Genomic DNA, 23,016 nt, shown 5'->3' on the forward strand with positions numbered 1-23,016 from the left:
AAAGAAGTGGACGACTAAAAAACAAAACGGGCGCTAATCTCCTGGTCTTTCGTAGGAGGGACTCCAAACAGAGTCTTTTGCTTGAGTTTCATCATTAGAGCTAAAGAAGGCTTAGAATAACTTAGTGGCAAATATACTATAATGCAAACAGACGCTTAAGCACAGATGATAAAAGCAAAGAACAACTGGTCTGTGTATCAAAAAACAAAGTAAATATGAAAGCCAGAAAAAAATATAATTGCAGACCAAATGTAATCATCCTGATCACAATTCAAATAGGTCAAACTCCCTATTAAAAGGCACAGATTTTCAGATTGTGCTTTGAAGAACTAACTATAGCTATTTACACCAGACAGAGTGACACAGAAAGGTCAAAGGCCAAGCAAACTACAATGAAGCAAGAATCCCAGTGTTCGTGTTAGAGCCAAGAGAATTCAAGGTTCAGGTGTTAGGGAGAGTTTTTTTCTATAGATAAGGGTACAATTCACCAAGAGAGTTACACACTCATGGACCATTATTGCTCTAAATTACATCTCACTGAGATATATAAAGAAAAGCCTCTTAGAAAATACAAAGGGGAATTGACAGAAACACAAAAGTGTTGGGTGCCATAACATCTCTCAGTTTGGGACTGATCACCTAAGTGAAAATAAGCAAAGACATAAAGGATCTGAATAACGAAAGTAGTTGGGATGATTTAGCCATGCCGTATCAAAGTGCTTCTAAAGAATATCAGGAAATAAAACCATCTCTACGTGATGAACACCCCAGGCCTTTAAGCTCATTAGGGCCTGTTCTGAACAGGGGCCTTTAACATTAACCGTTGCCAGACTGGAGTAGGAGGTCACCCCACGCAGGGGCCAGCCCCGGGTATTTCCTCAGTGCCACGCTGAAGCTCTGGCGCCCTGTGGAGGAGAGCACCCGGCTTCAGACATCCCCCTCTGGTCACTTCAGTTGTTTTATCCGCCTTTCCCGGAGCAGCCCCCAATCCACCATTCAAGATTCAGAGTACAGGAAAAATCTCCCTATTTTATAAATCAACTGATTAGAAACTTTAGTTTCTTCTGCAACGGTAATTCCCCCCTGCCATGTCACATAGCATGGTTACAGGTTCTGGAAATGAGGACGTGGACATCTTCGGGGGGCCATTATTATGCCTGTCACTGGAAACCCACAGAGACAGGCCTCGAGATAGACTGTTCATAGTTTTGCTCCCTGGGAGAGTCCTCGTGGGAATTCCGTCCCCATCCCAGAGGCCAGGAACCCAGCCTGCCTGCCCGAAACTATGGTTCATACGAGCACCCTGAGGGGGCCCAAAGCTAGAATATTGTGCATCTTCCCAGCAGGCCAGTTTTGCTCAGAGACATGAGAAGAAAAAGCATTATTTTTATCTCAAGATAAACATAGATATGTTATTGGAATGCTAAATATACATGAATTTTTTAAATAAAAGAATAAACTTTTTAAAAAATGCCATGCTTTGCCAGTGGGCCGCCACGGGCTATTCCCTCTTTACTCCCTTCCTTAAGAGTGTCTGTCTCCTGCTTCGCTGCCTCTAGGGACATTTCCAGCGAAGAAGAAAAAAAAAAGTCTAAGAAAGACTAATTTTAGCTAAAAGAGCGTACTCATTCTAGGTGTGAAATCAATCTGTTAGAGCCAAGAGGGACTTTGAAAAGCAGCTTACCCCAGGTCTCACAGCAAAGAAAGCCCCTTCACCTGTGCCCACTGCCCCATGTCAGGCCACCTCCCAGCCCAGTTATGGCCAGCTTCTCATAGCTCAGCCGCCCAGGGCCTCATAGCACCTCATCTCTTTCTACAACGTTGTACAGGGTTTCATCTGATTTTTCAGCAGCCTGGTAGATGGAGTGGGTCTGTGGGGCTGGGCCCCTGAGAAACCAGAGAACTATTGAACATGGGCCCAGACAGAAGCAGAGGTGGTAGGAGATACCAGATAACCCAGAGGTCAGTGTCGGAGTCAACCTTGACCTTCTAGCAGGACCCCACACTTTTGCCACGGGAAAGACAGGGCGGGGTGACCTTCTGCTTTCTTGACTTTTAAATGCACACCAGCTACCTAGATGTATCAGAATGACATCTGCCACTCAGGTCCCCTCACTTCAGAGTTGCAGGACTTTTCTCCACGAGTTGTCGCTACACACTGGATGCTGAGCTCCAGCAGCTCGGGCCTGGCGGGGTTGGCTTTCTCAGCCTGAGAGGCACTATAGAGGCAGAATGGTCGAGCAGTCAGGCTCTGGGGCCAGACCGACCTGGGCAAGGCCAGTGCCACCACTTCCTACCTGTGTGACCTGGTGTCTCAGGTTGAACGCCCTAGAAACAGAGCCTGAGATCCTTATGAAAGTGATTTACTGAGAGCATGCTCAGGAGAAGGGAGAGAAGCAGGATGAGGTTAGAGGGGAGGCGGGCTGGAATGCTGCCTTGGTGGAGACCCGGGGGTGCACATACTCCACTTTGAGAAGCACCTCGAGCTCTTGATAGTGCTCTCCAGGCCCGCTCTAAGGATCCCAATTCAGTCACGCATCCCTTTGTTCTCTTCCTGACCCGGGGATCCCAGGCTCCAGCTGCACTGTGTACTGGCTCGTCTCTTCTCTCCCAGACTTTGCGGCCTCTTGCTCTCTCTTACTCATCATCTAGATTCAGAATGGATGTGAACAGCCCCCTGCATCAGGTATAACTTGGCTCTGGATAGAATCTTTCTCTAAGGTCCACTGATGATTGGGGGGCACCAAGGTGAGAACACTGGTTCTAGGGGCTGTGCAGTCTTAGGGAAAGCCTTTTGCCTCTCTGGGAAATGGTCAAGTAGATCAGTGATCCCTTGGGCCTCATCCAATCCTAACAGTCTGGGAGCACAGACAACATGATCCATACAACTTGGTTGTCAAGGCAACAGAGACACTAAAAGGTCCACAAATGACAGAACTCCTTATTTATCTGTCAGCAGGTGGTCAGGCGGTCAGCCATGAAGATGTGAGTCCCTCGATCTTTTCAAGAAATGGACATGGTGAACCCAATCAGTGTCTAGGCTTTAGGCTAGCAGGATATTCTTGCAGTGATGATACCAGCTTACTGAATAACCAGCTTGGGCCAGGCTTTGTGTTTGGTGCTTCACACAGCATTCATTGACTTCGTCAAGCACTCAATACCTATTTATTATATGTGTGCTATGCCTTGTGCTGGAAGCTAGGCACCCAGGGGTGAATCAAGTTACCCTTGGTCCAGTGGGGAAGACAGACAAGTAGACTTGTGCCATGATAAGTAGAAGATGGGATAGAGATGGTCTCTCAGAGTACGGGGGTGCCTAAGATGAGGCATGAATGCTGTGTAGCAATTATCCAGGCAGAATAAGTGGGGTGGGAGAGAAGGACATTCTCGATGGATGAGCTTGCAGAAGGAAAGAGGGGACAGAGTTAGAAAATGAATGAGTGAATGAACAAATAGCAGACCTGTTTTAGAGAACTGCAGGTAGTTCATTCTTGCTGCCATGGAGGAGTACTGAGGAGTGAGAACTAGTGAGAAATGTGAAGGAGTCAGTAAAGAACCTTCGATGCTCTACTGAGAGCTCAGGGTTTGACCTGTAAAGGTCAGCGAACCATGGAAGGATTTTACATGGGATCACATGGGAAACTTGGAAACTTCATCTGCTCTGGGGAGATTGGAGTGGATGGGGCAGGACTAAAGGTAGAGATCCAGCCAGGAGGCGGCTGTGGTTCACTGAGTAGGGACTGGTGGTGGCTAAACGCAGGTCAGTGGGGCTGGGGGATGATTTGGGAGCTATGAGCAGGCAGAACCAACAGGTCCTGGTTATGGTTTGGAGGAGGAAGAGGAGTGAATCTAAGATGACTGCGAAGTTTCCCACCTGGGAGAGTGGGAGGTTGGTGACACCATTCTCAGTGATGGACAACACAGAGGAGAAAGGGTCTTGTTGGGAAAGATGGTGAGTTCAGCTTGGGACATGCTGAGCTTGAGGTTCTGGGAGAATCCAAGAGGAGGTGTCCAGTGGGCAGCTGGAGAAAAGTCTAGTCTTGGGGGAGAGAAATTGTGACGTCAATAGCACAGAGGGTAGCTGTGGCTGGGGAAATGAATGAGGTTGCTCAGGGCGAGTGACGAAGGCAGAACTGTGTGGAACACCAGCATGTAGGGATGGGCAGAAGGATGAGGAGCTGATTCTAAGCAGCAGTGACCAGGAGGTAGGAGTGAACCAGGGGCGAGCATCATGGGAGCCAGCAGGTACGTTTCATTACCACGAATCCTAGGTAGCATTGTTCCTCTTTCAGAGATGAGGAAATGGAGTCACCAGTAGTGTAGTAAGATCCAGGGTCATGCAGCTGGTCTGTGGTGGAGCCAGGACTTGAACCAAGGTCTCTCTGACTGCAGAATCCAATAAGCTGTTTCTACTATATCGTGTTTAGCAGTACAGGGCTTGGCACAAAGTAGATGTTCCATAAATGTCGGATAGATGATGGATGGATGGATGGATGGATGGATGGATGGATGGATGGATGGATGGATGCTGTTAGCAGCAAGAAATGGTAAAAAGATTTCAACAGACAAGCAGAAGGACCCTGGAGTGTGCCTAGGAGCATGTCCACAGAACGGAAGCAGCTTAGAACTTTTTATAGCATTGCAGACATGGTGATGACAAAGGCTTGCCTTCCTTCAACTGCTCTCTTAATGATCTTTTAAAGTCCTTTCAGAGCAATTTTTTTCCTCTTTCCTTTCTTGCTTGCAAACGAAGGATGATTTTAGAATCCAAGCCTTTTTTATTTTGCTAAAGTACATGATGAGTAAAATGGCCTCCCAGTCAGCACTTTCCAATTTTGAAAGATGCTAAAAACTGATCTTTAAAAGCATGTTTCTCTTCTTTATGCATCAAAGGGCCTTGAGGCCTGTTGGAGAGGATAGGATGAACGATGGGAAGGTAGCACCACCTGCAAGGCTGAGCCTCACTGCAGAAGGCAGGAAGTGACGGGGGTGGAGGACAGGCATGCAGGCAGAGCCCAGCTGGTCTCCCGGTGGCCGCCCAGCGCTTCCTCCTTCAGCCTGTTCTCTGTGGGGCAGGGTCCAGCCTAGATTCCCACCCCCTTGAAAGCAACCACGGGCCCCTTATCTGAACCAAAAGGGAGCCTCAGACAGATACTGAGTAAATGTTTGTTGAATGAATAAATGAGTTGCTGGAGATGATGTACAACATATACCTATTAACCACATTGAGAAGATAATAAAGTAATAAATAACCACTTATAGAGCTTTCAAATGTAGATTTTCCTTTGAAATAAAGATGAGCCGGGGGATGGCTATAAAATACTAATACTAGCTACACTGTTGGGCATTTACTATGTGCCAGGAACTGTGTTAAGCATTTTATGGGGTTTATCTCCTGTAGTGCCCCCAGCAACCCTGTAAGGTCAGTACCACCATTATCCTCAGTTTGTAGGTGAGAAAATTGAGGATGTGATGGGAAAAGGAGCCACCTGAGAGCCCCACAAGTTTGTTGATAGAGTCGAGAGTTGAACAAAGGTCAGAACTCAGAGACTATTAAATTTAATTGAGAAGCTTTGTGGGTTCCAGGAAGGTAGAAAAGTCTAGAATTAGCGGGGAAGCTGGGTCTCGTTTCTGCAGACACCAGCCCAGGGACTCAGGAAGCTTCCTTCTCTCCTCTGGCCTCAGTTTCCCTATATGTAGAGTGAGGAAGAAGATTAGACACTGTCTCTGCACCGTGCAGGGTTTACCTGCCCTTGGCGGAGAGCAGCAGAGAGGCCAAGGCCCCTTAGAGCTGTCAGGTTTGGCCTCTGGCCTGTGCAGACTTGTCCCAGAGCTTGCCCTCGAGACCAGGGAGGGCTGGCAGCAAGAGCCAAGTGAAAGCTGGCCCCAGAGAGGGCCAGAGAATCTGGGCTGGGGTGGGCTGGAGGTGAGGTGTTGCCTTCTCTGCTAAGGCAGAGCTCTTGGCTGGGAGCCTGGGGCACACAAATGTTTTCTGCCCATGGCCTTGAGCCCTCTGGGGTGTGATCGTCCGCTCATCTTCACATACATGTCCTTCTGTCCACAGGGCAATGACGTGAGGATCATCCTTGGCCAGTTTGACCAGAATATGGCAGCGAAAGTGTTCTGTTGTGTAAGTAAATCTTTCATCATGTCATTTTTGTTTTTGGAGAAGTTCCCGAAGCTTTTTTCTCAGACTGGTCTGTGAGTGAGGTCCTAGGAATGGGGTTCAGGTTGTTGGAAGCAGAAGTGTTAGTCTCGCTGCTCTTTTTTCTTTTCAGGGAGCTAAAACCCCAGAGCTCAGAACAATGCAGTTGCAAGAGTAACAAGGGACCTCGACTTACCTAACCCACCATCTAACCCGTTGTCTAAGTCCCGTCTGCTAATGCTAATTCCCCTCAACTCAGCCATGCCTGACGGACGCCTGCTTTGTGCACTGCACAGAGGGCCATACCAGACATCGGGGCAGGACCGAGGTACCTCAGACCCTTCCCTGCCCCGTAAGCAGGGCTTGGAGTCTTAGGTTTAGAACAAGCTGTCAACTATTCAGTATCTACCCCTCAATCCTTTACAGTTGTCTGGCGTGTGATAGTTTACAAGTGCTTTTTTATACCTTATCTCATTTAATCTTTTCATTAACCATGAAGCAAGTATCATTATCCCATCTTACAAATGAGGAAGTAGAGTCCCAGAAAGGTGAAGAGGCTTTTGCAAAAGCCCTCAGCCAGAGCCGAGGTTCATGACAGAGCCAAGGATCCATTCCTGTTCACCTGACCCCAATCTAATTCTTTTTTTTCCTATATGAGGTTCTAGGATGTTCTAACCTAAGTATATATAAGAGTCCTAACAGGAACTGAGTCTTTTCATTTCGATATCCCGCTCCCCCTCCTTCACCCCAGATCAAGAGAAAAGTCAACAGAATGAGAACCCAGTTATGTGAGTCATCATCTACCCAATAAGCATTTCTCTTAGATGGGTTATTTTGGGTGTAGTCTCTAGCGATGGGCTACAGGCTTGTTCTCTTTGAACTTTTATCAGTAACTTGTTTGAAATTATAAAGCAGGCTTGTGGAAATTTTAGAAGTTGTGATATATGTTAGATAACAGAGCCAGGGTGCAAAGAACCTTAACAGGCTGGAAAGTTTGATTAAATCCAGGCGGATTAAATCTAATAGTCCTAACAGAAGGTTATATTAGAATAAATCACGTGGTCGAGGCATGAGGAGTACTGCGTGTTGAGAGCAAATGAGACATTGGGGTCTTGGTTGACTTCAAGGTTATGGTGAGTCCCCAGTGTGAGCATCGCTGCCAGGGCGGGTAGCCCTTCTGCTCTTTGCTGGAGACACCCTGCCTGGGGTGTCCTGCTCAGCTCCTGGTACCCTGTTTCAGGAGAGATACAGGGACTGAAAAGAGAGCAGGAGGAGAGAGCAGTCCCTGGAAGCCACGGTCGCACAGGGATATTCCATCCTGAAGGCCCAGGAGCAAAGTGAGAACTGCCCGATCATCTCTCGACTTACCAGGGAAGAGGGGGAAGTTATGAGGCTGACATTTCAGGAGATACTGGGTGGAGCTGAGAGCTCAGAAGTCTGTCTGCGTGAGCTCAGACCACTGCTCTGCTGCTTAGTGACTGAGTTTGGGCTTGTCGTTGACACTTTCTGAGCCTCAGTTTTCTCATCTGTAAAGTGGGGATAATAATAATACCTGTCTCATAGGATTGTTGTAAAGATTAAATGAGCAGGAACCCTTTGCACAGTGCCTGACGTATAGGAAGCCCTCCGTAAATGTCAGCGATCTTTTTTCATTTGTTCATGGAAGGTCTCAGGTGTTTGAAGATGAAATGGACCACCACTGGGCTGACGAGTTCACTAACTGCTGGACTTTACAAGGTTGTATTAAGCATCCTATGTATCAGTGAAGGGTATGAAAATCTAAGGAAACATAAGAAGAATTGAAAAAATGGAGCAAATTAATTTAATATATTCTACCTCAAAACTCATAAGACCTTGCGCATTACCATCTAAGGTCTAGAAATGGCTCATTTCGAAAAGGAAAATAATGTTGCAAATTGGAGGATGTGATCTCTTTTAGAGAAGAAGCTGGGTCCCCCCACTCCATATCCCCAAGGCTTTGCAAGCAGCTGGCACATGATGGATAATAACTCTAGGAAAAATAAATTATAAAAATGATTTGTAAAGAAGCCACACTAGGCACTGGCCACCTCCTTTGTGCAAGAAATGCGACAAACTTTGTGTTCTGATTCAAACTATACCCAAGCTAAAGCACGGCCGTGATTTCGCCTGATGCCATCCATGCGCTGGGGTTATTTTCGAGTGGCTATCCAGTCGTGGTTTCTGCTTCAGAGCAGATGGCGTGGCTGTGCTTCTTTTGACCCAAAGCTCCAAGCTTCCTGCCTTCCATGCGGCATGGGACACTATCCTACCTTCTCATCCCACTTTCTTCGAGTCTTTGCTGGCTACTATGTTCATTCAGGAGTTTCTCAGTGGTCTGGATTGGGTGTTTATTCCCCGTGTCAGACCCTCAGTTAGATCTGCCCTCCAGGACTTTCAGTCTTACCGGGTTAGGAAGTTCTTCGGGCAGGTCCAGAGGGTCCTGAGGAGAGTCTGCTCTGGGTCTTCACATTCGAGAGTGTGACAGAGGTGGGGACGCTCAGAGCAGAAACCCATGGAGAGAGCCTTCCTGCCTGCGTCGGGTCAGAGCACAAACTGGAAGGGAACACCCGTGCCCCTGCCATCCAAATGCCGCAGTGCAAACTTTGCAGCATGTTGCTGTGTTTTTGAGACTGGAACTGCCACCCAGTGGGAGAGCAGGCTCCAGCAAACGCAAGGCCTATTTATAGCCCCGTGGCAAAATGTTCATTTGGCTCCAGCACAGTGCGAGCATGGGTTTCTTTTGTCTTCGCCTGCATCCTTGGTAGTCTTGTCTAAATTCTCCCACACTTTGACCTGGGTTCTGGTTTTAGCTCTGCCAGTGGTATGACCTCAGGCAGGTCACTTTACATGTCTGGCTCCTGGCTGCCTCACCTCTAAAATGGAAGCAATGATCCATGCCCCAAGTGCCTCATGGGGTTGTTGAGAGGCTTAAATAAGGCCACCAAAGGAAGATCATCATCCTAACTGTTAACTGCTTTACTGATGTGATAGTTCCTTACTGCATTGTTGTGAGCTGTAATATAAAAGGGAAACATCCTTTTTGAATGTGGAGGGCAGGAGAAAGAAGGAAAGCTAATAAAAAGAGAAAATGGGATTTAAAAAAATTCGTATCATGATTCCCTGTTTATAGCACATAAAACCCAAACCAGTTTATGGACTGAAGAAAGCAAGCTTAGGACCACCCATCACCGTGTAGCAGGGACCGTTGGTGGCCATAGGTCCTGAGACCACATTCCTACCAGAGGCAGAGAAAATAAAAACCAAGGTGACCAAGTAAACTGGAAATGTGTTCATTCAGCTACTCCACAATCATTTATCAGGTGCCCTCTGTACACCAGGCACTGTGCTGAGCACTGAGGATCCTGGGGAGCAGACACCACCCTCCAGGAACTTCCCATCTGGCAAAGGAGACGGCCAAGCATACGAGCAGCAACTTAGACTTCGTGTATCCAACAACCTCAGCTACCGGAATGGAGGCCTAGACGCTTCTCCGCAGTTTCTTTAGGCAGTGGATGATATATTTAAGCCATGCCTACCTTCCTTATCAAAGAGCCTTTTAGACCTTACTCAGAACCTATTTACTTTTGCTCTACACATGCATTTAACAGTCCAGGCTTCCTGCTTTCCAAACCCGTTGCAGTCTAAAAACAGCAAATTCAGAGTGAGGAGGTGGACTTGATGACACTGAAGAGTGCCTGCCTAGATCTGGCAGCTAGAAAAGAGAGAAAACCATAAAAACTCCAAGTACAACAGTCTGGGGCCATTTGGTGGCCAGTCTCCTCTATGCCCAAGAGCATCACTGTGCATGGCCTGCAATAGTGGTGGATATTCAGAATGAAGCTATGAGTTACCAAAAGGAGAAGGGGGCAAACAGGAGCAGCTAAAATGTTCCTGAATGTAGTATTGGACAGGCATGGTACACATATTACTTCATTTAATTTTTATGCCAACTCAGTGGGATAGGCTTTGCTTTCCACAGGCTCTACATGAGGAGAGTGAGGCCCACAGTGTTGTGTGCTAGTTACCCAGTGGGGGTTAGGGGGGACGGCAGAGAATCCAGTGCTGCTTGACTGTAATCTTTTTTTTCCAGAAGATCAGTAAAAAAATTTTTGTTTTCATCAAAATTGACTAATGTTCTAAAAAATTTGTTGTCACTCAAATGGACTAAGCTTCTGTTCTCTGGAAAATTTACTTACAAAGAACAACTCCTAATGGGACAGTAGCAAGTCGAAGAGTTGTCACAGCAGATCCCTGCTCGGCTCCTGACTTCTTGCTCGGTGCTCCCTCTAAATTATCACGTGGTCTCTGTCCTCAGAGAGTAAAGCAAATCCGCCTTTGTGTCTGGTGACTAGAAGACCACCTCATGTCCTCTGTATCTGTCGACTTTTATTTATCCATTATTTATTCCTAACGAGTGGGGCTATCTTCTAGACTCAACCTTTTAAAATTGAGAAGACTTCCAGAAAGTTTTGTTTTGTTTTGTTTTGTTTTGCTTAGATGAGAATTTAAAAAAAAAAAAATTGGACTTCAATTCTACTACTTAGAAACTTCATTCTGGACCCAATTTTGATGAAATGATATTTTTCTACAAAGTAGGATTTTCTGGGTGCATCTAAGCCTCCAAAAAGCACGCTTTTCCTGATACAAAATAATCACAAAAGAATGAAAGCCAAATTGAAGTGCAGTAGAACAGTCTGGTGATATTTCGTTTAAATAGGAGTCAAGCAGTGCTATTTTGCAGCATACGAGTTGGCAGACCCAGGTTCTAGGCTGACTTTTCTCCCTGGCTGCATAACCTTGGAAAAGGGACTTTCCATCTCTGATTTCGAGTTTCCTCATCTCTAAAATGTAGATAATAAACTCTGCCCTGACTGCATCAAAGGATGAACTTGAATGACAATCAAATAAGATGCATGTAAAGCATACAAATGTAAGGAACTTTTTTTTAGGATGTGGATTTATGCACACTATGCTTTGGGTAAAGTTTCAGAGAGACTGCTCAGTTTGCCAAGTGGCATCTTATATAAATTGCATACTTAGATTGAATTTTCTTGGCCTCTTGCAAAATTGCTCCCCCTGGGTTGTGTTTTAAGATTATGATCTCAGCATTTAGTAAAAATCTGTGCAAAAACAGCCTTATGAAATCTGTTTGTTGTGAAGATGCTGTTGATATCATGCTGGCCAATTTGACAGTGTCCTCCATATGAAACATTTTTTTTTTTTTAGGGTTAAAGCCTAGAAAATATTTTTTCTCTGAAAAACTGGTCTGTTTTATCCTTATTATAGAGCTATGCAAATAAGATTGTTGCCCTTTTCTCTTGGGCTGCCAGGAAATTCATAATGAAATATACAGCTTATTATGTATAGTGTTGGAAACTTTGGGCACCTTCTCTCCGTTCTGTTCCCTTTACCTCCAGTAAACATATTTTTTCCCAGGCCATTATGTTTTCATTTTTATTTAGTATTTATTATTTTATTAGACATATTTCCAATAAACTACCTTGGATCCCTTGACAGATAATAAGGAGACCAAGCAAGTAATAGAAAAGTTAATAAACCCTCTGGTAAGAAGAGGACGCTTGAGCCCCGCCCCCCCCCCAACACCACCACCACCCCCGCTCCATTTCCCTCACACACACCCCTCTCTCACAGGGCTGAAAGCTTTGAGCGGATGTTTGACTCTTGGTGCCTTCATGGTCACCCCCTCTGTTGCAGGCATATGAGGAGAACATGTTTGGTAGCAAATACCAGTGGATCATTCCAGGCTGGTATGAGCCTTCCTGGTGGGAGCAGGTGCATACAGAAGCCAACTCATCCCGTTGTCTCCGGAAGAATCTGCTGGCTGCCATGGAGGGCTACATCGGCGTGGACTTTGAGCCCCTGAGCTCCAAGCAGATCAAGACCATCTCAGGAAAGGTCAGTGCCTTGGTCTGTCCATCCCAGCCCCCAGGCCTATCTCCTTTGATCATCTTGTCTGATTATGTTGACAAATTATGCCCAGGGATCTTCTTCTGCCTTTTGTTGTGTGACTTTGAGCAAATCACTTGAGCTCTCTGAGCTTCACTTATCTATTAAATGGGGACAGCCAGCCAGCCACTGCATGCCCCTCTAGGAAACGGTGGGAATCGGTTGAGGTAAGGTTGTTTTGTAGGTTCATTAACACAGTGTACATGCGAGAGGTTGAGTCATGACCTTTACAGTACCGACTACAAGCATTGCCTGTCAGACACCGCTATGGTTTCATCCTTACCCCTCAGAACTGGAATGTTGTTTTTCAGTCACTAGTGCCTCTGTCAACCCAGAGAATAAGGACCTCTCAAGTAGATTTGGGGAAGCATGTGCTGTAAACCAGCCAGACTGGTTCGAACCCCAGTTTTGCCACTTACCAGCTGTGTGACCTTGCACCTGAGTTGTCCGAACCACTGTTTCCTCTTCTATATAATAGTAGTAAAAATATCTTCCTCCGGGGTTAGAAGGAGGACTGATGGCAGATTGTGCAGCATAGCTAACATGGTACCTGTTACTTCGGTACTGTCACAACTGGGAGGAGGACCGAAACAGGCGCTTAAGTCCTTGGGGCCTCCACGCATTCTCACTCGGGGTTACTAACCCTGCCCTGCTTATCCAGTAGGGCTGTGAGAGACCCAGGCAATATGGCACACGTAAAAGTATTTCCAAAGTGTGTACACCATTCTCCATCAGTGTAAGCGTTCTCAAGAATCAGGTGATAACAGTCCTGGTGAAGATGGTTAATATCCTTCTCTCAATTTTAACCACCAGCCAAAATTCGGTACAGTGGTGCACATAATTCTATTCTGTCTTCTCAGAGCTCAGATCGCTAAATTCTCCACTCAACTCCAGCGTTCTTACAGGCCCAATTTCATTTAAAGAATAAACTTCATGTAAAGTAAAATGTATATGTATTATTTTTATCCATTATTTAATCTCAATTAGAGCCAATTCAACAAGAATGATGTATTGATTTGTCAAAAAGATGGCAAATCACTAGGACGCATTTTGTAAACAACTCTTAGGTCATGCTGGCATCTGAGAGATCCTAGAAAAACACTGGTTAGAAAAGGTTGAAAGAAATGTTTTTACGCCAAAATCAATGAGTATATAAAAAGATTTTGAGATGCTGAATAATGGGTAGAAACAACTCATTATATTTCAGTAAGTGTTATTCTTAAAAGTGTTAGAGTTTGCAGTTTATTAGAAGATGCTTGGTCCAGGGATACCCTATACCTGAATTTTAAAAATAGTATAAAATTTGAGGAAAATACAAAAACTAACAGGGGGAAAAAAATCCATGTAAGCAGACAGTATACTAATTAAACTGAGAGGCTCAATGAGGATCAAAGGTGTAAATGATTACACATGAGATCCGTGAGGCTAAGTGAGGGTGAGGGCAACGAGAAGCCATGAAAAGACCTCAAATGTCGTTCTCAGGTGCCTGGATATGACCCAGAGTGGGCAAGCCACGCACGGATGTGAGCTGTGTGCAGGAATACATTTTAGGAAGATCATTTTTTTGCTGTGTTTTTTGGAGAAAACATTTTCACTTTATAAAGTCATCATTTTGTCGGTCACTGATTTCCCTTTTTAATTTTTTATTTTGTTTTATTTGGGGCTAATGAGGAGGCTGATTTCACCCCTACATTGTTATGCCCCTGAATAGGACACCTTGTGCTGTTCCTGGGGATATACCCTATGGTGTGGATGACCTACTTACTCTTGGGTGTCCCAGGATGGGGCAGTGCCATCAGAACACACGCAGGCTCCCGGCTCGAGGCAGCTTCCAAAATTTTAGCAGACCCAGCCCTGTGTCCACGGTCTTTTGAGGCAAGAGGCAGCATTATCCCAAGGTTATAAGATGATTAAAGTCATATAGGGACATCTACAGCCTTTTTGCTTCTTGCAATCAGAGAGCCTCAGGTCTCACTTAAAAATCATTTAGACCAGACTTTTATCACATTCTCAGATCCTTCTAGTAGCAGAGGACTCACTGCTTCTTACTTTCCACCACTGGTTCCTCTGGGCCCAGATAGGTCCTATTGGTAGGGACCTTGTCCAAATCAAACAGCTTATCTCTCTAGTTGTAACTCATAGTCCCCAGCTAGGACTAAGGGCAAAATCTAAGGGGGTGCCAAAAACCTCAAATATTTAAATGCAATATTTTTAATATTCAAAATTAATGATATTTTGAATAAAATATCAAAATTTTAAATAAAGACAAGATTCTCATGACCAGGTTTAGAGTGAGCTAAGTGATCTGAGTCACACAATTACAGGATCAGATCTTATCTTCATTTAAAATTTTGATATTTTATTCAGCATGGATTTTTTTTTGCATTAGTCTTGATTTATGAAAATACCATTAATCTAGATTACTGAGGGTTTTGGCTTCCTCTTAAATTCAGGACTGGAAGGGAGCACCTCACTCACCTCCCCCTGGCCCTGGCCCTGCATAGACTGTATCTGCCAAGCCCCCTCCCATGCTCAGCCCACCCTGGGTACGTGCTCTTGTTGAATGCTCTCTCCCCAGGGTGTGGGGCCCAGAGTTAACAAAGCATTCCTATTTGTGGTCTGCCACAAGCCAACTTCCCCAGCCAGCCTTCAAAAGTCTCTGGCCAAAGGAAGTTCTAGAGAGTTGAAAAATGTTTCTTGAATTTGAATTTGCATTTTACGCGACTGCTGGGGACAATAGTCAACATGGCACAGGCTGTGGGTCTGATGCCTGTATTTAGGGGTCCATCAGTGTCCATAAAGACAAGCAAACACTTGTAGAACCATCCCAGGTCAATAGGTTCTTGCTATTCTCACTATTTACATATAGGGAAGTTAAGGAGCAGAAAAGACACCTCCAAGATCCCTATAATGGGTTGAATCGTGATCCCTAAAGAGATATATCCACATCCTAAACCTTGGAACCTGTGATATGGCTCTATTTGGAAAAAGGGTCTTTGCAGGTGTAATTAAAGATCTGGAGATGAGATTATCCTTGATTACCTGGGTAGGCCCTAAAGAGGTGACAAGTGTCTTTATAAGAGAAAGGCAGACAGAAGGGGACTTGCCAAATGAAGAAGGTCACGAGAAGACAAGAGGCAATGATGCATCTACAAGACAAGAAGTGCCAAGGATTGCTGGCAACCACCAGAAGCTAGGAGGGAGGCATGGGACGGATTCTCCCTCAGAGCCTGCAGAGGGAACCAACCCTTCCAACACCTTAGTTGCAGACCTCAGATCTCCAGAACTGAGAGAGAGTAAATTTCTGTTGTTTTAAGCCACCCAGCCTGTCAAAAATTTTTTTATGGCAGCCCCGGGAAACTGATACAACCACCCAGAAGGTCGGGAAGAGGTCCAGGACCTGAAGCCAGGACTCCCAGTTCCCCACTCAGTGCCCCTTCCCTGCTAGCATGCTGTCGTTCTAAACTTGTGACATGCTCTGGAACAGAACACACGCAAAGCAGCCCTTTCTGTGGTGTCTCAGAAGGTCCGTATTGGTAAGTGGCATAACAGGAACACACGGGTATGGCAATTAGGAGATCTGCACAAATCCTTGCGTGCCCACCAGTTCCTCAACTATTCACTCTTCCTCTCTGGGCCTCAGTTTCCTCAACTAAAAGTGAGAGATTTGGACCAGATAAACTCCTGCGATCCTTTAACAGCTAAATTCTCTGACTCTGTATAAATGCGGTATTGGGCGATTACAATGTTAAACGCTGGAATCCCCAGGATAAGGGCAACTCCTGAGAGAAACCGTCGCAGAATCAAGTGGAACAAGTTTTCCCACTTGGAATACGTTCGCCAAGTTTTCCCTCTTCCACACGCCTGTCCCTAGCATCGAGCCGTCCCCAGATTGTTCTTTGGCACCCAGGAGATTTCTGGTAGGAGGAATAACAAGGTCATGGTCTCCCTCTAGAGCATGTCCATCGGTCCCTTCCCACTGGAATTTCTAATGATGAGACAAGTGCAGACCTCTGGGCTTCCCGAGCACATTCAGAACGCAGTCTTCTGGAGCCTCATGACAACAGCCTCTGACACCTACTTTGTCTTTCATGTCTGGCTTTTTCTCCTTGTCGAGGTCCCCCATCACTACTCTGTTCCTCTAGAGTGACTCTGTTGACATTGGTGATGCCCAGTGTCAGCTCTCACTTTTCAAAGTCCCATTGGGTTTATTTCCATGGTGAATGTGATTCTGGCCAGATATCTCCAAGTAATGGCTCAGCCTTGCCGATAAGGACACCTTCCTGTTACAGTTTCCCCACTGAGATGCAGAGCTGGGCCAGGCACCAGCTGGAGATGTTCACAGAACCCTGGAAACTGTGCAGATCTTAGAGGTGACCTCAATCCTCCATCAAAGGCACAAGCTCATTCTCTGGAAGAGTTTTTATAATGTTTTCAAGCAAGAAGCTTCTGCGACCACCAGCAACTTTATTCCACAGAACTAAAGGAACCACAAATCTAGTGAGTCCTCAAGTTAGAGCCCAGGACCCACAGAATGCTATATGCATCTCGTTGTCACTGCCATTGGAGTTCTGTGACGAATAACATGGAACTTTTAGGGAATCTCTGTCTCTAGAGAGGAGGAAGGGAAGAAGGGGCCGTGGGAAAGCAGGAGAGCTCCTTGGGAGCCCAGCTTCACCATGCCGCTGCCTCTGCCCTCCACGGTCCTCACAAAGCTCCTGTTGCCTTCTTCACTGGGTATTCAGTTCACTAGGAGACAGGCAGTGCGACAGAGGAACATGGGCTCGGGAGGAAGGGTGTGGTGGCCTGCGGAGGGTCATAGGCAATAAGAGCACTGGCTAGATTTGAATCTTGGCTCCGCCACTTCCCAGCTGGGTGACTCTTGAAGCCAGCTAGTCGTCTATACCAATAGCCATAACTTCCCTTCCTCCTCAGTAATACAACTCTAGTTTTTAACAGGGTATGTTGCCACCCAGCTGAAAATGAACATTTCCCAGCCTCCCGTGTAGCTATATATGGCCAGGATTCTAAGCCTGGCCAATGAGATATAAGTAGAAGTGCTAAATGGGACGTCTGGAAAGGTTCCTTGGAGGGGACAGTTTGCCCTTCTTTTTCCTAGCGATCGTCTTGGATCAAGAGGTGACCTTGAGAAGAAAAATTTACTCTAAGATGATAGTGGAGCATAAAAATAGAGCCCTGTGGAGTTGCCATGGCAGTCCTGCACTGCCTACCCATGGACATCCTTCACATGAGAAAGAAAGAAACTATCTCATTTAAAACACCGATACTTTTTTTCTGTTATATACAACTGAACCTAATCAATAGTGATACAGCGATATTGGGCAATTCATTTAACCTTTCTGAAATCGTTTCTCATCTGTAGTACTAGAGTAATAATATCCCTTTGACAGATTTATTAGCATTAGATGAGATAATATCAGAAGAAATCTCTTGCAAAGTGGCAAACACAAAATGGGGGCCTCAGGAGCAGGAGGAAGGAGTAGTGGGATGGATAATGAATTCATGACTCGAAGTCACGTGAGGGGAGAACTGCCAAAGGAACTGGGATTACGTTTTGTTTTTAAGGATTGTTTTCCGTTAAGCAGAATACCCATGATCCCACTAACCACTTCGAAAAAAGAAAATTACTAGCAACCTAACAGTAATCCTTATGCTCTGTCCCATTCAATAGCCAGGGCCAAAAGTAACCCTCCTTTTAGCTTCTGTCGCCATACGAATGCCTGTTTTTGAAAGTTAAATAAATGAAATCCTATAGTATGTGCTCTTTGGGGCCTTCCGTCTTTGACACACAATTACGTTAGTGAGATTAATTTATGTTGCTCATGTAGGCATTTATTCATTTTCACTGCTATATAGTATTCCACTGTGTGACTATACACAATTCATTTAATGGGATATCTGGGTTAATTTTTGGCTATTATGAATACTGTTGCTTTGAACATTATTATGCATCTCTTGGTAAATACTTTGGAATCCCTTTCCTGTAGTAAGTGTTCCGACCTGTGCAGTAACTTTTTTAGTATCTTGAGATGTAGGGTCAGTTCGCCTTGCTGGTAGTTCTTCCATCTCGCTCTTAAATGAATCCCACCTTGTGTCTTTCCCGCAGTTTTCTCAGTCTGCTTTTGCGTCCCACAAACCTTGCACCAGAGCGGGAGTGAGGCAAAAGCATACGCGACTGAAGTGCTGGAATTTGTTGCTTTTCTTTCTTTTTTCACAGTGACTTTATAGTTGGTATTCCCCATCTTTAATTATTGATGAGAGTATGATCTTGTATAGAATTTTGGTAGCTGTAAAGCGTTTAGTATAGTTTGGGGAGGTTAATTAATGCACAGCTGCCATGGTCTTCCGCTGTCTTGAAGTCCTCTAAACAGCATTTTTTAATAAACAGAAATTTGTTATTTTAATAAAACCTACCCTGAGGTCATGAAGATATTTTCCTCTCTTTTCTTTTAAAAGTATTATTATTTTATCTTTTACACTTAGATCTGCAGTCAACCTGGAATTAATTTTGTTTATGATGTGAGATAAGGACCAAGATTCCTTTTCTTCTTTAGTTTTCATATAGATGTCTAATCAGTTCATTATCAGTTATTGAAAAGTCCATCTTTTTCCATACTGTGTTTCCATATTCCCTTATCATCAATTGAATGACTATATTTGTTTCTATTTCTAAACTTTCTTTTCTCTTCCATTAGTTTGTCTGGTTTTTTCACCAAAATGCCTTTACCGTAATTACTGTAGCTTTGTAATAAATCTCAACAACTGGTAACAAGACCTCCCTCTCCTTTCATAGTTATTTTTACCTATTTTTGTCTCTCGGCATTTTTGTGTACATTTCTGAATCAGATCATCGGTTTACACACACATATACATAAACCTGCTCTGTTTTTTATTGGGGCTTTATTGAATCTGTAGATCAATTCAGGGAAAACTGACATCTTAATATTATTGTCTTCCAATTCGTGAATCTCTGTATTTACTTTAATCTCTGTATCTTCTTTAATTTTTTTCTCAAAAAATGTTTTATAATTTTCTGTGCAGAATTCTTGCACATATTTTGTTTGATTTCTTTTTAGGTGTTTTACTCATTTTGGTGTATATATGTTCAAATTATTATTGGGTACATAGGATTTCTGAGTCATAAGGTATGCTTATATTCAGCTTTAGTAGACACTGCCAAACAGATTTCCACAGTGATTGCACCAATTTACACACTCACCAACAGTGATTGAGACTTCCAGTCGGTTCACTTTCTCGCCAACATTTGCTATTGTAATCTTTTATATTTCAGCCAATCTAGTGAGTGTGTGGTATCCCATTTACATTTCTCTGATGACTAATAAAGTTGAAAATATTTTTATATCTTTATTGGCCATTCAATATCTTCTTTTATAAATTTCCAATTCAAGTCTTTTGCTCATTTTTCCACTCAGGTTCTCTCCCTGTTTTCTATTGATTTGCAAAAATTCTTTTCATATTCTGAACATTAATTCTTGGATAGTTATACGTACCACTTACATCTTCTTACATTCTGCACTTTATCTTTCACTCTCTTAATGATGTATTCGATACACAGAAGTTTTTAATTCTAGCGTCATTCAGTTTATTAGTGTTCCTTAGGATTATTATATCTGTGTCCTGTTTAAGCATCTCTGCCCACGCCCCACTCCCAAGCTCATGAAGATATTTTCCTAGCTTGTCTTTTAGACGTTATGTTTTACCTTTCATAGTTAGTTATAGAATCCACATGGAATTGATTTTTTATGTGTGGTCTGACGTAAGATTAAGGTTAATGTTTTCAATATGGATAACCAACTGGTTCAGGACCACTTATTGAAAAGTGCATTATCCCCCCCGTCCCCTATGCTACAGTGGCACCTTTGTCATAAACTAAATGACTGTATATAGTGTGAATCTGCTTCTGGACTTTCTGTTTTTTTCCATTTGTCTAATTGCCTATGTTTTAACTGATTCCACACTGCCTTAATAATTGAAGCTTTATAATAAGACCTGATACCTGGTAGTGTAAGTCCTTCATCTTTGTACTTCTTCTTTAAGATTGTTTTTAATGTTCTTAGCCCTGATATCGTTTTTCATTTAGATCTACTCACATATTTACATTTTCCATTACTTTTCATTTCTCCTTGCATTTCTGTTTTTCTGTTTATGATCATTTTCCTTCTCGTTGAATAACCTCTCTTAGTCTTTCTTTTACTGTGGTTTTGCTGGAGACAAATTCTGTTTCTGGTTACCTGAAAATGTCTTTCTTTCACCTTTAATTTTTAGAGATACATTAACTAGATGCAAAATTCTAGATGATCTGTTATTTTCTTTTAGTAATTTCGGATGTCATTCCATTCTCTTCTGGCTTCCATTGTTTCTATCAAGTCAGCTGACAAAGTTATCCTTGTTCTTTTGAGGATAGTTCATCTTTTTTTCTCTCTAGCTCCTTTTAAGATTTTATCTTTGCTTGAGTTATCAGCAGTTTTACAATGCTATGCTGAAGTGAGGATTTCTTTGGATTTATCTTGATTGGAGTTCACAGTGCTTTATAGAACTTTATGAATCTGTAAATTGTTGTATGTTTGAGAGAAATTCTATTATAATATCACTTTTAATATTGTTTTTGTCTATTCTCTTTCCTCACATTCTAGGACACCAATTATACATATGCTATACATTTTCAACATATACCATATATCTCATATTAATTTCTTATTTTCTATTCTTTTTTCCTTCTCTGTGTTTCTGTCCAAATATTTACTACTAAGCTTTCTTTCAGTTCACTAATATAATTTCTACTGCGTCTAAGAAGCTGTTTTATCCATCTATTGAGCTCTTAATTTCAGTTATTGTATTTTTGATTTTAAGAAATTTCATTTTATTCTCTTTCTTTTTATAAGCTCCAGTTCTCTGGTGATATTCTGTATCTTTTAATCTGTGTTTTTGAACATATAAACCTTACTATTTTATAGTCCATATCTAATAACTTCAAGATTTGGATCACCTGTAGGTCTGTTTTTATTGCCTTTTTTTTTCTTTTCCTCCCTCCCTTCCTTTCTCTTTCCCCTTCCTTCTATCCATCTTTCCTTTCTTTTCTTTTTTTTTTAATTATGTGGTTTTATCTCCTTGTATACCTGGTAAATTTGGTTAATTGTCTTGGATATGAAAAGCTGAAGTAGCTACAGATGGTGTTATCTTTCTCCAGAAAGATTTATTTCTCTTCAAGCAGACAGCTAGAATAGGGGCAGAATACCTTAATCCAATCAAGAAATGAGGTGATCCCAGGCTTGGTTTTAGTTTCTGTAAGGTCTGGTCTATTTCAATTTGCCCTCATTCCCGGAATTTGTCTTTCAGTGTTCTCAACTGAAATTCTGGGTGTTTACTGGCCTTGGATTCCAGCTTTTGCCTTTCTGATATAATGAGACTCCAAATACTTCTGCTTATTTGCTTAGCCCCTCAGCCACTACTTTTTGCTTGTCTTCTCACCCTCTTGTTTTATTAAGCTTAGTTATCACTAAATATTTCAAGTACCAATGCCAGTCTAAATACTGGGCCCACTTTTTTGTGGTTCCTTTTCCTCTGAGACCTTGACCTACAAGCCTTGCTGCCCGTATAGCCATGAACTACAGTTTTTTGTCTTCCCCTCCCTGTGGAACTGCTGAAAATCCTGATCCGATTCTTTCCGTTTCTGCTTCTAGCCTTACAAATCAGCGAATGCCTCAAGGGGAAACAGCAAAGAATGTTGGACTCTTCTCAAAGCATTTCTCTTCTCTCCAGAATCTTGGCTTCTTAAATCCTGGATGTCCTGGTTGCTTTTGGTGCCCTTGAATAGCTCCCTTTATATTTTATTCTTTTCTGAATGTTTTTCTTGAAAGCTTTGCTCTGATATAAGCTATTTTGTCATAGTCAGCGTAGAAGTCTGAGCTGAGATTATTTTGCTTAAAAGGGGGAGAACAATCCAGTGGGGATTGGGTAAGCATATCATTGTCTTCGGCTCTTTAGGGGCACTATTCTGCATAAGAGGGAGCAGACATGTTTATCGTGGCTTCACAGGAAGATGCAGCATGCTGAATATAAGTTATAGGGAGATAGATGTAAACTCTGCATCTGGAAGAATATTTTTCATAGACACTGGGCATTCCTTCAGCAAAAGGCTCTGCCTGAAGAGAGAGTGAACTTCCCAACACTAGAGGAGTCTCAGAAGGAGCTCGACAAACACCTGGAAGTTGCTATTGAAAAGATCCAATCGGATTGTAGGAGGGGCTTAATCAGTGGTAACTGATTTATGTATTCTTGAAATCTTAGAAAATTTTTTAAAATACAGATATCTAAGTTAGCTCACAGACATACTGAAACTAAATATAGGACCCTGGCATCTGCGTTATTATCAAGCTCCCAGGTGATGTACAAATTGAAGTATAGGAACCAATACTAAATATCCCCTAGTGTACCTTCCAAATGAGACCCTGTGATTCCAGCCGCTCACAAGGAATTCCAGGGTGAAATTCTGCCAATTTTACTGCCGCCGGGGTAGCAGCTGGAGATGTGGAAGGGGATGTGTCCTCCTTCGCTTCTATTCAGTCCATTAGGCTCCCCTCTCTCAGCAAGTAAGACTCCACTTGGTTCTGTTGGGATGACAGACCCATGAGGTTTAGTCACATTGTGGGTTAGCAAGCTTGTGTAGGCTAGCCTGGGAACCTAACTGCTATTTATAACTTAGTTTCTGTGGGAAAATATGTTCCAAGTTCCAACAACTGCTTTTCAAAAATATGTTAGAGCACAACCTGTCAGTAATTGGGACGCTCTATATAAAGTTATTTTCTCAGAAACTTTTAGCATCTCATAAATTTGACTTCAGA

General features: G+C 43.4%; 1 protein-coding gene across 1 annotated transcript in view; it reads left to right on the plus strand.

The window, feature by feature from the left end:
• The window catches only part of GABBR2 (gamma-aminobutyric acid type B receptor subunit 2), a 328,955-nt gene that overhangs the window by 169,569 nt on the left and 136,370 nt on the right, over positions 1 to 23,016 (plus strand). Inside the window, exons 5-6 of the mRNA XM_016146294.2 lie at positions 6,065 to 6,130; positions 11,882 to 12,082. Of these exons, the coding sequence (XP_016001780.2) occupies positions 6,065 to 6,130; positions 11,882 to 12,082 (267 nt within the window). The remainder of the gene's footprint in view (positions 1 to 6,064; positions 6,131 to 11,881; positions 12,083 to 23,016) is intronic.

The sequence above is a fragment of the Rousettus aegyptiacus genome, unplaced genomic scaffold (genome assembly GCF_014176215.1).
Source record: "Rousettus aegyptiacus isolate mRouAeg1 unplaced genomic scaffold, mRouAeg1.p scaffold_m13_p_3, whole genome shotgun sequence".
Taxonomy (NCBI): domain Eukaryota; kingdom Metazoa; phylum Chordata; class Mammalia; order Chiroptera; family Pteropodidae; genus Rousettus; species Rousettus aegyptiacus.